The 17,809-nt window shown below is 33.9% G+C and overlaps 1 protein-coding gene across 1 annotated transcript in view; it reads right to left on the bottom strand.

Moving 5' to 3' along the window:
- The window catches only part of RNF111 (ring finger protein 111), a 93,811-nt gene that overhangs the window by 44,676 nt on the left and 31,326 nt on the right, over positions 1-17,809 (bottom strand). Inside the window, exon 2 of the mRNA XM_044665309.1 lies at positions 13,248-14,140. Within this exon, the coding sequence (XP_044521244.1) occupies positions 13,248-14,121 (874 nt within the window). The 5' untranslated portion in view covers positions 14,122-14,140. The remainder of the gene's footprint in view (positions 1-13,247; positions 14,141-17,809) is intronic.

Raw genomic sequence — 17,809 nt, 5'->3', positions numbered from 1 at the left:
CAGGAAAAACTATTTTGAAACATTGCTTGTAGTCCTTCAATGGTTATCAAACATTTAGTCTGAACTTAAAAAAAAAAAGAGAGAGAGAGAGAGAAACTATTCATAGTCCAGCCTCCATGACTCTATAGGTTGCTGTGACCTAAACAAAAAAGAAGTATTTTCCCCATAATCAGCAGAGAGCACATTATTGATTTTTTTGTATCCCCTAAAGATTCTCAAACACGAAATAAGATTAAGTAAAACCTACTGTTAAATAAATTAACAAAAAGTAAATAGCCAAGAATAATAAGGGAGACTAGGCATAAAACTACTTTACTTTTGAATTTTTGGTCTCTATATTTAATATTTTATTTTGAATTTTTGAAAACTAAGAGTACACATATTAATTGAAAAAGCAGAAAACCAGTGGAATTTTAGATGTGGACACAGTGGATAGTTCTAGACCTAGTGTCAGGAAAATCTGAGTTCAAATTCAACTTTAGACAATTCTTAATTATGTGACCCTGAGCAAGTCACTTAAGCTGTTTGCCTCAGTTTCTTCATATATAAAATGTTGATAATAATAGCCCCTACCTCCCAGGGTTATTCTGAGGATTAAATGAGATAATTGCGCAATACATGGCATATAGTATAAACTCTATATACATGATTAAATCATCAAAACCACCAAATTGTTATTATTTAAAGAAAAACAAGAAAATGACAGTGTTTAGAGTGGTAGATTTAAAAGAATATTCTGCTTTCAACTTTCTGATTAATACTATACCAAAAAATAAGCTACTAGGCAAGATATCTATCTTGAATGACATATGTAACTGTGGTTGGAGGTTAAAGCACCTCAACTAAAAATATAATCCTGATTCATACTGTGGACATTTTTACAAACAGAATATTTTGCCTAGGGAGAAAACATGAAAAGAGTTTTTAATCACTTTATCATGAATAAACTAATGATGGTCGTTGTAAAACAAATAGCTTTTAGTATAGTATTAACATACAGATTAGATTTTGTTTATAATTCAGCCATTTTCAGTTCTATCTGACTCTTCATCACCTCATTTAGGTTTTTCTTGGCAGAGATATTTAAATAGTTTCCCATTTTCTTCTCCAACTCATAAGGAAACTGGGGAAAGCAAGGTTAAGTGGCTTGCTAAGAGTCACAGAGCTAAAGGCCAGGTTTGAACTCAGGAAGATAAGTTCTCCTGACTCCAGGCCCAATACTTTATTCATTATTTAGCAAGCATGTCCGAACAGATTGTTTATAAGGTGTTTAATTTAAAAGTCGATTAAAAAGCTAGAATTTTCACAATCTTTGACCATAATTCCTTTTATATTGACACGGCCATTTTTTCTTAAAAAGAAAATAAAGTCCTAAATTTTTTCAGTTTAAGTAGGTATGCAAAAAAAAAAAATCTAAATGTTCTAGTTTTGTCACAGCAAATATATCATCATCTATAGGTAACAAAGAATTCAAACCCTAGTACATTTAAAATGTGATTTACAAAAATGACATTTCCATACATCTTTTCAGATATAGTGATTATATTAAGTCTACTGAAAGCAAAAATCAAATTAATTGATATACTATTATTTTACTACTTTAAAAAATTTATGAAAAGAAGCACATTTATATTAGTCCTAAAATTCAGTGAAAAAAGACGGCTTTAAAAATTCTATGTTTTGGTTTTGAAAAGTATCTTAATCCTTTTAAAACCAAACCAAAAACTCAAACTGGTAATTATTTCTAAATTAATCTTAAAATTAAAGATAAACCACAACATTCTGTTTAAAATACTTACGTGGTCTATACTTTTTAGATGCTGATTTCTACTACTTCTGCTCAATATGAATTGAAGATAATAGGACTAAGAGCTCAATAAAGAGACTGCATACATAATAACTCAATCAACAAGCATGTATTTAAGTACCTATTTGCCAGACATTGTGCAAGCCCTGGAAACATATATAGAATCAAATCTTACAAGTATCTTACATTCTAATAGTCTAGACAAAACTACACATAGAAGAGAATACAAAAGTATTTAAAAAGAAGGTAGTTTGAGATTGAAGGTACTAGCAGTTGGGGAAAAGATAAGTTTTCATGTAGATTGACATGGTATATGAGCTATGTCTTGAAGAAGAGGGAAACTATGCAGAGGAGAACCAGTACATTCCAGATTCCTGGGACCATGGGACCAACAAAGGGATGGAGAGGTTTGTGTGAAAAGAGAGGATAATATAGTTGGGTTGCAGAATAGGATTGAGTACTGTCCAAAGAAACTGGACAGATACATTGGGAATAGGTTATGAAGGACTTTATAGGTTAAACAAAGAATTTCCTATACGATCAACAGGTAAATAGGAAGCCATTGTCATTGATAAACAGAGTAACATGACCAGAATTTCCCGTAAAGAAAATCACTTTAGCAGCAACAAGGAGGTTGTATTGGAGGATAAACTTGAGAAAGACCAATAAGAAGACTGCTACAATAATTTATAATAGGTAGGAAGTGATGAGATCATGAATGAAGGGTGGTAGTTATAGGAAAGAAGGTGTCCAATGTAAGATATATAGATAAAAAAGGCAAGATTTTTGGCAACTAAATATCAGATATACACAGTGAGAGAAAGAAAGGAGTGGAGGTTAATACCAAGATAATCAATCTGAGAAGATGATGGCACCTTCAAGAAAATCAGTAAAATATGAAAGAGTGAAGAATTCTTTGATGAGTTTTTTCTGGTACTCCTCACAAAATAAAAGACAACTAAGAGGATAGAAAGGGCACATGCCCAGCAAAGAGCTAGAGTGATTCCTTCATCAAGTAGTAGTTCTTGGCAAAGATTTTTAAAATGGCACCACAAATAATTGCAACTCTTTCTCAGGCAAAAAATCCATTAAACTGAGATCTATGAAGATGGAATCAATCAAGGATGAAATCAAGATCCAAGAATGTTTTAAAAGTTTTCAAAAATAGGTTAAAGTACCCAGTATTAAATGCATCAGAAAAAAAAATGTCATTTTGTGAAAGAAATTTACTTCTCAGAGTATGGTATAAGAAAAGCAACTTTGCAACACTAGGTTTTGTGATCTTAGCAAAAAGTACAATATTAAAAAAAATATGATGGAATTTCTCTTTAAAACTCATAATAAATATGGCTTCCAGATCACTAGAAGTACCACTCAGATTTATGCAAATAAAATGACTAAAATGTCCATATCCTTTGGCAAGAAATTCAGCTGCTAGTTATAAGCCCCAAGGAGGTCAAACAATGGTTTTAAAAAAAAGAGGTCATAATTCAAAATACTTTCACCAACATTTTTTGTAGTAGCAAAGAACTGTTAATAGAGACCAACAGAAATGGCTAAATATACTGTGCTATAAGAAATAATGAGAGGGGCAGTTGGGTAGCTCAGTGGATTAAGAATCAGGCCTAGAGACGGGAGGTCCTAGGTTCAAATCCAGTCTCAGACACTTCCCAGCTGTGTGACCCTGGGCAAGTCACTTGACCCCCATTGCCCACCCTTACCTCTCTTCCACATAGGAGCTAATACACAAAAAGTTATGAGGAAGGAAGAAAGGAAGGAAGGAAGGAAGGAAGGAAGGAAGGAAGGAAGGAAGGAAGGAAGGAAGGAAGGAAGGAAGGAAGGAAGGTCAAAGTGAATACAGCAAAGTATAGGAAGACTTGTGTACTAGGAAGGTGATGTTGCCAAAGTATTCGATCATATATAGGGTATTGTTTTCAGTTCAGATCCGGGAGCCATATTTTACAAAATATACTGATAAACAAGGGCATTCAGAGAAAGATGACCTAAATGGCAAAGTGTATCAAGATCATATTATTTTAGAATGAAATGACAGAACAAGGGATGTTTATATTCTAGGGTTTAAAAGAAACATCACAGTTGTCTTCATTTATTTAAAGAAATGTCATGCAGATGAACTGATGCAGAGAGAAATAAGCAGAAACAGGAGAACTTTGTACACATTAACAGCAATGTTAACAACTGCAGAATGATCAATGGTGATAAGACTTTGCTACTCTGAGCAATAAAATGATCCAGGACAATTCTGAGGGACTTAAGAGAAAAAATGCTATCCACCTCCAGAGAAAGAACTATTAAGAGTGAGAATGCAGATCAAAGCAAGTGATTTTTCACTTTAGTTTATTTGGGTTTTTGTTTTGGGGGTTTGGTTTTACATGATTATTCTCTTACAAAAGTAAACAATATGGAAATATGTTTCATGTGATCATACATGTTTAACCTAGATTGAATTGCTTATCATATGGAGGGTAGGGAGACAATCTGAATCAGAAATCTTCAGAAAACATATGTGGAAATTTGTTATTACATGCATTTGGTCAAATAAAATATCTTTATTATAATAATAAAGAATTTTCATGTACAAAAAAAGATAGTACTTCTGCTTGATTCCAGAAAGCAGAAGTGGGAGCAGTGTTGCAGAAAAGCAAGATCCATGCTCAAGATGAAGAAAAACTTTTGAACAATTGAACTTAGGAGGAAAGAGATTCACCCTAAAGTATTAAAGAGAAGGTTGGATGACTTCTTGATGGATTAACTGTAGAAGAGATTAATTTATCTTTATAGCTTTACATACTATCTTAGAATCAATATTGTATATTGATTATATAGTAGAAGAGTAGTAAAAACTAGGCAATGGGGATTAAGTGATTTGCCTAGGGTCACATAGCTAAGAAGTATCTGAGGCCATATTTGAACCCAAGATCCTCCATCTCTAGGCTTGGCTCTCATTCAACTGAGCCAAACAGCTGTCTCTAAGAGATTCATTTTTAATTCAGAACGAATGGTCTAGACCGCCTCTGAGGTCTCTTTCAATTCTGATATTCTCATGATTTGATTAATTCAAAACGGAAAATTATCAGGATGGTAAAGATACTAGAATCCAAGAACTATGCAGAAAGTTGGGGAATCTTCACACCAAGATCTGAATCAAAGAAGACTATGGAGTAGTACATAAGAATCACAATGAATTAAAACTGGAAGAATCCTTAAGGAATATGTCCTTAAATTTCAATTTAAAGAAAGAAAACCGAAGCTCAAAGAAGTCAAACAACTTGCTGAAGCTCCCACTTCACTGAAGAAGTGAGTGGCAAAGACATAGGGAATTCTTTTAAAAGCCTTCATAAGAAGTGATAAATGTTGAAGGGGATGTGGCAGAATTAGAATACTAATGTATTGTTGGTGGAATTGTGAACAGATCATTCTGGAGAGCGATTTGGAACTATGTCGAAAAGGCCATAAAATTAAGCATACTCTTTAAACCTGTAATACCACTACTGGTCTATATCTCAAAGAGATCATAAAAAAGGAAAAATGATCTACTTGTACAAAAATATTTGTAGCAGAAAAGAATTGGAAATTGAGAAGATGTCCATCAACTGGGAACAAATTGTGGTATATGTTGGTGATGGAATATTATTGTGCTGTAAGAAATGATGAACAGGATGATTTCAGAAAAATCTGGAAGATCTACATGAACTGATGCAAAGCAAAATAAGCAGAACCAGGAGAACATTATACACAGTAACAGCAATATTGTAATGATCAACTGTGAAAACTTGGCTACTGTCAGCAATGCAATGATCTGGGACAATTCTGAAGGACTTGAGATAGGGAATGCTATCCCACCTCCAGAGAAAAAACTGTTGGGAGTTGCATATATATGGATCAAAGCATATTGTCTTTCACATCAGATATTTACTGTCTAGGATTTTGATTTTGTATAAGTGTGCTCTTACAAAAATGACCAGGCAGCTGGGTAGCTCAGTGGATTGAGAGCCAAGCCTAGAGATGGGAGGTCCTAGGTTCAAATCTGGCCTCAGACACTTCCCAGCTGTGAGACCCTGGGCAAGTCACTTGACCCCCAATGCCTACCCTTACCACTCTTCTGCCTTGGAGCCAATACACGGTATTGATTCTAAGACGGAAGGTAAGGGTTTAAAAAAAAAAAAAAAAGACCAATATAGAAGTGTGTTTTGCATGATACTACATATATGTCCCATATCAAATTGCCTACCATTTCTGAGTGGGGAGAGGGAAGGGAAGGAGGATCTCATAATTTTGAAAAATCTATTTTGAAAATTATTATTACATGTAATTGCGAAAATAAAATATCTTTGAATTTTTTAAAAAGCCTTCCTGGGGGCAGCTGAGTAGCTCAGTGGATTGAAAGAAAACCAGGCCTAGAGATGGGAGGTCCTAGGTTCAAATCTGGCCTCAGACATTTCCCAGCTTTGTGACCCTGGACAAGTCACTTGACCTCCATTGCCTAGCCCTTACTACTCTTCTGCCTTGTAGCCATATTGACTCCAAGACAGAAGGTAAGGGTTAAAAATAAAATAAAAATAAATAAAAATAAAGGCCTTCCTAAAAGTGTTTAAATAATTAACACAGTGCTAGTGCATAATAAACTGACTGACACAAAAGAGAGAATATATTATTTTGCTCTAAAGAACAACTATGGCATCAATGGATGAAAATTACAAGGCAAGTCAATTCATATCAAGAAAATTTAAAATTAAAACTCTAAAAATTAAATTGGATTTAACAGCCCAACTGGTCTACCTGCTTCAATCTCCCCCAACCCCACATTCTTCCCACCTCCTCTCATCTGTCAAAGTTATTCAACTGTGCTGCTTTCCTTCCCTATTACCTCTAGAAGTAAATAGTCTCCTTACTTTGGCATTAAAAATCCTTTATGACCTATTCCAACTTATCTTTACAATCTTGTTTTCACATTATATTCTTTTGTACATGATACAACGCAGTCAAATTTTTCTTTCTTTTCTCTATACATGACTCCACCTTACACCTTTGTGCATTTGCACTGGCTAAAATGCACCCCCTTCTAACCCTTGATTCAGGATTCTTTAAGCATTTCTCTCCACTTTGTCATTTTGTATCTCTTGTATACACACAGTTTTCCCTAGCTAGACTAAGCTCCTGAAGGGCAAGGCCGGTTTTACTTTTGCATTTTATATACCCAGCACTTAGCACAATTCCTGGCACCTCGTAGGTGATTAATAAATGTTTGTTGATTGACTCTAGAACCACACTTTCTTCCAGTATTCCATAATCCAGTGACATTGGTCTCTTTGCTGTTCCTTTAACTTTACATTCTATTCTCCTGAATCTAAGCATTTTTTACTGATGTCTCCCATATATCTGGAATACTCTTTCTCCTCATCTCTCCCTCCTAGCATCTCTCTCCTCATCTCTCCCTCCTAGCATCTCTGCATTCCTTCAAGTCTCAGTTCAAGTCCCACCTTCTACAAGAAACCTTTCCTAGTATTTCATTTGTTCTCTGTATATTTTGCCTATGCATTCTATTCACCCTACTAATAGCAACATGGACTAATAGTAAAACTTTTAAAAAATTATAAAAATCCAGGCCTCCAGAGCCCTTAGGGAAGAAATTGGTTTAAACAGAGGAAATATTAAAATGCTTTTCTTGAAATATTACTTCTTGAAATATTAAAATGCTTTTCAGTTTGGACAGATATCATTCTAAAATAGATTTATACAATTCCTTGTCTATCAAAAAGTTCATAAAATACAAGTTTTCTTGATGACTCAGGATTATTAGTAATATAAATTGTATTTAGCTGTAACAATAATGTCTATAAGTTTAATGAAGGTATAGGGCTACATGGTCCCATACCAAATGACTCCACACTGCTCTGCTTTTTTATTTTGACCCTCTATTATCTTTTTCTATTTTTCAAACCCTTACCTTCTTAAAATCAATACCATGTATTGATTCCAAGGCTGAAGCGTGATAAAGGTTAGAAGATGGTAAGAGTAGATTTATGCTCAGTATTAAAAAAAAAAATTTTTTTTAAACCCTTACCTTCCATCTTGAAATCAATACCATGTATTGGATGCAAGGCAGAAAAGTGGTAAGGGATAGGCAATGGAGATCGAGTGACTTGCCCAGGGTCACAGAGATAGGAAGTATCTAAGGGCAGATTTGAACCTAGGAGCTCCCATTTCTAGGCTTGGCTCTCAATCCACTGAGCCACCTAGCTGCACCCCTCTGCCCTGTGTCTTTTTATAATACATTTTCTTTCTATATGGCTATCAATGTTTACTTTTCATCTCTACTGTCTGCCTGAAGAAGCCTTCCCTTTCAAATCTGCTACTAACTTGGAACCAAATTATACAAGTTTAACTAACTGGTGGGTTGTAAGAAGCTCACCAAAGGGTAAAGAAATGAGCAAATTCATCTTATGACATCTATTTTTGCTACTTAACAAATTTTTTTTCTTTCTATTAAATTCTATGTAGATGAAGCAAAATGGCAGCTGCAGTATAATTTTAATACATCAATGGATCTGTGATCTCATTGTGTACTCCATCCAATGGTGCACCCCATTCCTGACTTCACATCCTAGGCAAGGCACAATCATGTGCTCCCATAAATTAATATATAATTATTGAAGTATGATGAACACAGTACCTGCACGAGTTCTTTTGGGCTTCATTATTTTTCTCTTCTGCCACAGTAATCTCTGCTCTTTTGAGTTTTCTTCTCATATGTTTCTTGGTTACTTACGAGTTCAAACATGTAGCAACAATTGCACTTTCAAAGAAAGTCAAAAGTTCAATGATATATGAGGAAATGAACCAAATTTTTAATGGCACTTTGAGAAATGTCAAGTGAAAATAATTTTTGGATAATTTGCTTCTAAAGAATTTGGTTTTTATTTAAGTTTTGTTGTCTAATCTAATGCACAGGTTAATTTTACTAAAAGATAAGGTCAGAGTAAAAATGCTACTTTGCTACCAGCAGTTTTGATAAACAAAGCTCTATCTACATAAAACCACAGCTGCTAAAACAATTTGTAAAATCCAGTGGAACTGGCAATTTGGTATTATCTAAAATTTTCTGAAAAGTGACTTCGATCTACTATTCCTCAGTTATGCAAGAAAAAATTAAAAGATGAAAATGTAATTCTGCGTGACTATACTCAAAAGAAAACAATAAAAACAATGTGCTTCCTTTTTCAAGACATCTGGAGAAAGAATTAGGTACCTTAATAACTATAGTTAGACCTAAGTGACAAATAGCAGAGTTCCTCTACAAACTATGAAAGAAATGTTCAAATTAAGTACTTCCTATATAACCATTTTATAAACTAATTAGTCCCAAAAGAATAACTTCTAGACAGTTTTCAAGGTTAGGTAAAAGGATAATGGTTAAAAGAAATAATCACAAAAAATGTTGGCATTTTGCTTGCCAGCTCTGGAAACAGGGAAGAAAGGAGGGAAGAAGGGAGGCAGCATGGATCATATAATCTCAGAAAATTTATAAAAAAACTTGCTATTAAATACAACTGGTAAAAAATAAATAAAACAAAATGTTGGTGTTTGTAACAACTAACATTCAACTTTAAAATGTGCTAAATTTAAAATACATCAAGCTAGCGTAAGAAATACAACTAAATGAGGCAATTATAAATCCTTTAAGTCAGTGATGGGCAAACTACGGCCTGTGGGACAGATGTGGCCCCCTGATATGTTCTATCTGGCAGGGAGAAATTATTCCTAATCTGACGAATACAATGAGTAGGATACAATACAATGAAACTTTGAAAGAGTTGCCTTAGAAACAGACTGACAGATGAGCATTTCCTTTCCTTTGGCCTCTTTAAAAAGTTTGCCCATCATTGCTTTAAATAATAAATTTACAAATAAATCACAATGGGCCTACAGGCTACTTTATAGATTTGTAGTAGTAAAGAAAACCATCTCAAAAACATCAATGTTCCCTCTCCATCTTCTAAATTCCTATAATATCTTTCTCTACCATATTTTTGGCTATTAAATTTACCTATATATTTCATCCAGATCAAATGCTACTTTCTCCTTTAAGACTCCTTTAATCCCACCATTTGGTACTGACTTTTTCCTCCTTTGGACCTTAGATAGTATCCTCTCAATTACTCAAACCCCATATTTCTCTTATTCACTTACCCTGCTATTTTTGTGTTCAGTTATTTGGGTATGTAATATCTATGCCTACTAAACTGTAAGCTCTTTAAGTATAGCTATCGTCTTTTATGTTTTGCATTTTGAAGATCCCAGCACAGTAAAATGCATAAAGTAGACACATAGGATTTACTAATAGTGCATTGCCTTATAATACTTATTCTACTGATGAACTGCTATGTAAATCTTGTATTATTAATTAGCTTTTCACGGTTAATGGCATCAATTAAACCAGATATAAAGCTCCTGGGTGGCAGGTGCCAAGTCATATGTGTCTTTGAATCCTTCAAAATGCTAAATAAATATTTGTTTACTTGAATCTATATGCAGGTACAACTAGAATATCCCAAAGGATATTTGTTTTCCATTCTGAATCTCTAGATTTGAGTCTCCAGAGATAATGCTTGTTACTTGCAATATATACAGATGAGAAATAATATCCAGAATACAGGTAGTCAGTCCCCTACTTACCAATGGTTTGTGTTCCTAAAGTTAATTTATAAGTTGGCTGTTTGGAACTTGGAATGCATTTTCCCATAGCAACAATGTTAGGTTCCCAGAATAGCCCACAAAAGCCTATTTAACCCATAATATGACTAGAATACTATAGATGAGCAACTAATAATAGTAGAAAACAATACAATTTCAATACCAGAAGAATTTAATACAAAAATTAAAGAAATTAGTTTTTATATATTTTAAATATTGATATTTTAAGATCCATTTAAGCCCCCTTTAGTGAAGTTGACTTTTCTCTATCAGCTGAGTTATATATTAGTCCATATTGGCTAGCTTTCCCCTCCCAATCATTAACAGAAATCTAACCTGAAAACACCTTTCAGTCAAAATAAAAATAAGAGTATCTGTACCTATGATTCATATTCAAAGTAAATTAATGCCATAGCCACTACACTGTTTATCAGTATAAGTCAGGCCTAGAGGTTTCAAGACTCAGTTCATTCCCAAACCAGGTGGGCAAGGAGTTTATCATTAAAAGTAAGATACTTTCCTTACCCAAAGACTCCTAGGAGTCCTCCCAGCTCAAATCTATGTGCGTATGATTCTTAATTCTTTCCCCTACATAACATCTCCCTGAATAATAAGAAAAGCATTGCTATATATCTCCCAAGTCCACTAAGTATGTTCAATGAAGGAAAGGAATAATTAAGAATTAAGTAAGAAAATATTCTTCTCTGTGACCTTTAAGGGAAAGGAAATTTTCTTGTTTACAAAGTTTTAGATGTGAGAAAAAAATGGAACAAAATGGGGTACCTAAAATCTAAAGAGGTTTCCCTTTAAGGGCTAGCTGCTTTGGCATAAAAGTATACAAACAGCATTGATGAGAAGAAAAATGGAGCTTCAGGAAGGAAGGTATAAATATGAGAAAAGATATTAAAAAAAAAAAAGTCCTATCCACAGGGATGGGAGTTACTAAACCTTACAAAAACCTTACAAAAAAACTGACAAAAAAGCCCAGATTCCAGACAAGAAGAGGCAAGAATCAGTGCTAATTCAGTGAATGAATTTTTGGGTTATATTATCTTTCTTAATGCATACTTTAATTCATATTATATTTTCAATGAGTTCCAGATATACCTCTCTCTATTGTGTAATTTGTCCTTAACTGCCCTCAATCGATTGCATACCTTGACAAACTGTAATATGATAATAATATCGGCCAGCAGTTCTTTAGAGTTTGCAACTTTCTTTTTATCCATCATCTCATCTGACTCACAACAACCATAGTTAAAGTAAGTACTATTACTATTTCCATTTTATGTATAAAGAAACCAAAGCTGAATGGTTAAGTTAAATTATCCAGGGGCAAAGAGTAAGCATCTAAAAATTTTAAACTCAGAATTTCCTGACTCTCAAACTAGCACTTTAGCCCACTGGACCACTTATCTGTCTCTTTCTTCCTTCTAGGTCTAACAAAGAGAAAATACTCAGAGTTACAGCAAAATGGAGACTATATAAAAGTCTCTCACTTTAGTGAATTAAAATTAAAACAAGTTTAGGAAGAATAGCAGTTCCTTTCCTTATTCAAATACAGGTACATTTTTGGAGTTGTACCCATTGATACATGGAGGGAATACAAAAGTATTAAAAACCTGTAAAACAGTATGGTGCAAGTTTCATAGAAGATTCACAAAAATCTATTTCAGTTAATTTTGGTACAGGAAATAAATTTATGTTGCTCTTATATAGCTATAAAATTAATCTGAATAAAAACATAGTGAAAATATATCCATTTTGAAATGTATGTAATCTAATTTCTAAAAGCTAATCAATCAACAAAGATGGTTAAGTCCCTACTATGTTTATGTGCCAGGCACTGTGCTAAGTGCTTGGGATACAAAGTCAAAAATGAAACAAACTGTACCCGTCCTTGAAGAGCTTACAATTTGGCTGGTGAGGATAATATCTAAAGGAATACGAGTGTGTTTGAAAATATTTTAAAGAGGCACTGAAGAGAAAAAAACTCTTAATTTTTCAGTTTCAGGGTACATATTTTATGGCCTTATAGATTCAAGATGCACATAATGCCACATAATTTCCATTGCTTTATTTTATACAGTCAACTGGTAATTGTTAAATGCATTAAAAATTCACTCCAATATTATTTTGCACTAAGAAACAATAAATATGAGTAACTGAAAAAAAAAATATTTTAAGGTACCTATCAACTAATGCAGTGAAATAAGCAGAATCAGAAGAACGATGTGCACAATGACTACAACAATGTATATAAAAATATCACTAAAAGGAAGCCAAATTCTGAGAAGTTAAAAAACATTAACAATCCTGGCAGTAGGAAAGGACTTCAAGTACAAAAATGTTGCACCCATTGTCAGAAAAGGTCATTTCACTGTCTTGGTTGTTTTTGCTTCCTTGTTTGTCTTTTTAACAACAGAACATTCAATTCCCTTGATATCCCAGAAATGAGAGGGATGTAAAAACAAAATACAAAGTGTTTTTTTCCTCCAAAGGAAACGAAAACTAGAAAAAATACATAAACCCATCCTAGGATTTATTTCACAATTTGTAACTATGTTTACATTAAAATGCATTCCACAATATTGATTCTCTAATAACTTTAAAATACACTAAAATCTCTTTTAAAGACATATTTATATATAGGTAACATCCCAAAACATAACAGTTCAACTACTCTGATTTTTACTCACTTGAGTAAAGAGAATCTTAGTTTTACCTGAGGGAATGGTTGTACTGTTTTGGTGGTTTTCACTGGTCGACACAAATAAGTCTTCTTCTCCTTCAGTGGAAGAGCTAGAAGAAGATTCGCTACTGAGATCATTCTCACTAGAACTGCTAGAGCTGGGGAGCAATGCATACTTTCGCCGGACCTCCCGTTTTTTCCTCTGCATTAAAATTCTCTCTTTTTGTTTCTGTGTCCTCTGTGAAGAATTTTTCACAAATCTTTTTCTACATGGAAGTCTCCTTAATGAATTAGTATGAAAACAGGGCCTTTTCATCAATAATCCCGAGACAGATTCTGTCTCAGTCCGAGGCCATTTTTGTGACCGAGAACCATGAGTTCTACTTTTAGCATTCAATATCGCTTGGGAATGCCTAACAGAGACTTCCTTGTCTTCATCAGATGTTACAGTATCAGAATCTCCAAAATGCAGACTAGATGAAGGGGAAGAAACACAATCGCTAAAAGAGGAATCATTATCTTCATCACTTTGCGTTTCTAGGTGTTGTCTCAATCCTAACATTCCCTGGCTTTCTTTAACAACACAGTTTTGAGTATATGAAGGGCCAGCCTGCTGACTCTTCCGTTTTTTCCTTACAACAATACCTTTTTCTTGGTCTTGTTGGTTACTATTCATGTCTTTCTCTTGTTTTTGAGAATCATCACACAAGTGAGAGAATTCATTCTCTACTTTACTAGCTATCATCTCAACTTCTGCAGGGAAACTTTTGGCTGCCCCAATGGGCTCAGGGTGCAAGAGGATCCCTTTTAGACTTTCCGGCGTCTTTGGTGCATCAGAAGGTACCTCACTCTTCATATCCGCTTTTAAGGTATAGAGTCTGTTACAATCAGGAGTCCATTGAGTCATGGGAAATTGTAAGGAAGTCCTAAAAAGACAGAATACAAAATATTTTTAAAATGTGCTTTATCAATACTGTGGAAATATTATAGAATTATGAAAATTTTAAATTCTGCTAAAACATTTTCATGAGAGGATATCACCACTTTCTAATCCTTTAATTTTTCTGTTACTGAACTAATGCCCTTTTTTCTAATTACAAAAGCCATTTTACTGTTAGACGCTTTCAAAATAATGAGCTAGATAATTTCAAATTAAAATATATATTGGTACCTTTTAATAGTCTCAAATTTGGTCAAAATTGGCCTATTCTCTAAAAAAAATTATCATGAAACAGTCACAAATGAATACAAATGGCTTAGCTACTGAAATGAAACTGAAACCTCAATTCAGTTAACACTGAATAAATTTCAGTTTATTCTAAGTTGGTATATATTATATTAAACAACTGAGTCTTTCTCAATGCCCAAAGAACATTTAATATTCACTATCATTTTAAAAATCTAGCACGTGATCTCTACAACAACTGGAAAAACATACATGAAATGATATGGAGGGAAATAAGCAAAAAAAAAAAATAATAAGACTCTAAAATATTGTGGGATGATCAAATGTAATTGACTTTGCTACAAAAAGCAATGACAATTCTGAGGGACTTATGAGAAAGAATGCTAACCACATCAGGAGAGAGAACTATGGGAGTAGAAATCCAGAAAAAAAAAATATGATTTATCACTTTTTTATATGGGTAAATGATTTGGGGTTTTAAAAGATTACTCTATTACAAAAATGAATAATATGAAAATAGGATGAGTGATAATATATGTATAATCCAGTGAAATTGCTTGTTAACCCCAGGAGAGAGGAGGGAAAAGGGAAGGGAAACAACAAGAATAATGTAACCATAGAAAAAATTTAAATTAAAAATTTTAAAAAAAGGAAAAAAAAGAAAAATATGTCTTCTACAGTCTGAGCATGGTGGCAGACGTCTAATTTCTCCACAAATAAAATCAGAAAAAATTTTTTGGCTCAAAAAAAAATCTATCATGATTAAGGCTCCTTTCCCCTATATAACCCAAGATTATCTTATATGTCATTTCATTTATTCTTATGGCATCATTTTAGAAAGCATTATCTTATTCTGTTTTAAAGTTAGAGATAGGAGCAGAGTAGGTAAGGAATATCTTGAGAAATGAAGATGATAAAAATAAATAATTTTTAAAAGTACATGTGGGGGCAGCTGGGTAGCTCAGTGGAGTGAGAGTCAGGCCTAGAGACAGGAGGTCCTAGGTTCAAACCCGGCCTCAGCCACTTCCCAGCTGTGTGACCATGGGCAAGTCACTTGACCCCCATTGCTCACCCTTACCAATCTTCCACCTATGAGACAATACACCGAAGTACAAGGGTTTAAAAAAAAAAAAGTACATGTGTTCAAAGGTACACAATAACAGCAATATTGTGGAATGACCAGACCAACTCTGATAGACTTAGCTACTCTCAGCAACCAAAAGATACAGGACAATTCTGAAGGACTTATGTCAAAGAATGCTACCCAACTGTTAAAGTTGGAATGCAGCTAAAAGCATACAAATTTTCACTTGTTTATTTGGGTTTTTAGTTTTATATGATTACTCACTTACAAAATTGAACAATATGGAAATGTGTTTTGCATGATAATACATGTATAACACAGATTGAATTGCTTGCCATCTGTGGGAGAAGGGAAGGGAGAAAGGGAAACAATTTGGATCAAACAACTTCAGAAAATTTATGTTGAAATTTGTTATTACATGTAATTGATTTAAAAAATTACAAAAAATTAAATTGTATATGTGTTCATTATAACTTCATTAGAAACAAAAGCAAACTTTTTAAGTATGTATAAAGAAGAGATCAAAAGGGAACACAGAACAAAGTTAGAGAAAGGAATAAATATGTATTAAAGTATTATTAATCTCATTTTACAATTAAGGATACTGAGGCAAATCATGACTCACTTCAATTACAATCCAGCCCGAGACATTAGCTGATTCACACAGTTAAGTGTCTCAGGCTGGATTGGAATTTAAGTCTCCCTGACTCCAAGACCAGATTCTACCCACTCTGCCATCTACCTGTCAAGAACAACTACATTAAGGTTTATTTTGTAATTTTTAAAAAAATGTAAGCTATCTGAATTTATGTTTTTGATGAGATAATTAAGTAGATAATAAAACTTACAAAGTACAAATAGTTCAAATATTTGTATACTACAAGCATCTCATCTTAAAATTATATGCCTAGCTAATGACTAATTTTCTTTCTTTCATTTCTATAAAAGTTTATCATGCATAAGTTTAGCACTTCACATCAAACTACCAAACAAACCAATTACTTTTGTAGAATTTTACCACATGAAAGGGACCTCAACTCCCTCATTTGACAAAAGAATAAACCGAGGGTCCAAAAGGTTAAATGATATTCCTTCAATTGGATATTTAATAACTGACAGAGCATAGGAAAATTCTGATTACTTAAATTTGTCAGATGCCACTACACATAGGCCAATACTCCTTTGCATATAAACAACTACTGGGGAATGAAGGTGATGAAAAAGCAACACAGTTTTGGGAACAGCGTCCTACGTGGAGCTCTAATTCAATGGTAACAAACCTTTGCATTCAACTTTTTATGTGCTACTGAATGTCCCTGTGAAATACCACAAAACTGTATTGAAGAGGGGGCAGCTGGGTAGCTCAGTGGAGTGAGAGCCAGGCCTAGAGACGGGAGGTCCTAGGTTCAAAACCCGGCCTCAGCCACTTCCCAGCTGTGTGACCCTGGGCAAGTCACTTGACCCCCATTGCCCACCCTTACCAATCTTCCACCTATGAGACAATACACCGAAGTACAAGGGTTAAAAAAAAAAAAAACTGTATTGAAGAGGTCCATACAAAATTCTGTTACCTTATCTTGACTGTATCCTCAACTGCTACCTGGCAATCCATTTTACTCTTCTGAGTGACCCTCAACAATAATCAATATTTCTATATAGCACTCCATTGTGAATCTCCTTCCAAGCTGATAATGAATTATTAATGACAACTCTTTGGATACAGTCATTAAAAAACTAATTCCAAAGCCACATATCTTCTTTTGCACAAGAATAACATCTGAAATTTTATTAAATGTTTTGCTAATATCTAAGGGAACCATCTATAAAGTATTTCCCTGATTTATCAGAGGTTAGTAATCCTAACAAAAAAATAAAATAAGGTTCATCTATCAAAATCTGTAAAAAGTTCCTTGAAGAAGAGACTGTTTTAGAAGAAGAGTTCAGGTTCAAGTCCTGCCTTTGGGCCTCTGGCACATCCTGGCAAAGTGATTGTGGAAAACTCACAACCTCAGTATCCCATAAAACACTAAGATTAAGCTGCAGAATAGCAACTGCTAAATTAGTAACTGCAGAACCCAAAAAATGATCATAGGGAGAAACTAAATGACTTACCTAAGAACATGTTGCTAGTATATGGTAGATCTGAACTATAACTCAGATTTCCTGATTTAAAACCCAATGCTTCCCATACTATACGATGAAGGTTCTTAGCCTATGGCCTATACTCACCTAAGGGTTTTTGATGCACTGCCTTTTTAAAAGAGTAGAATTTCCTCTCCAAGGTTTGACTTTTTATAATTAGCAGTGTGCACTTCTTGGCCCTAT

The sequence above is a fragment of the Gracilinanus agilis genome, chromosome 2 (assembly GCF_016433145.1).
Source record: "Gracilinanus agilis isolate LMUSP501 chromosome 2, AgileGrace, whole genome shotgun sequence".
NCBI lineage: Eukaryota > Metazoa > Chordata > Mammalia > Didelphimorphia > Didelphidae > Gracilinanus > Gracilinanus agilis.
The sequence above is the reverse complement of the archived record's forward strand: the minus strand, read 5'-3'. Positions and strand labels throughout refer to the sequence as shown.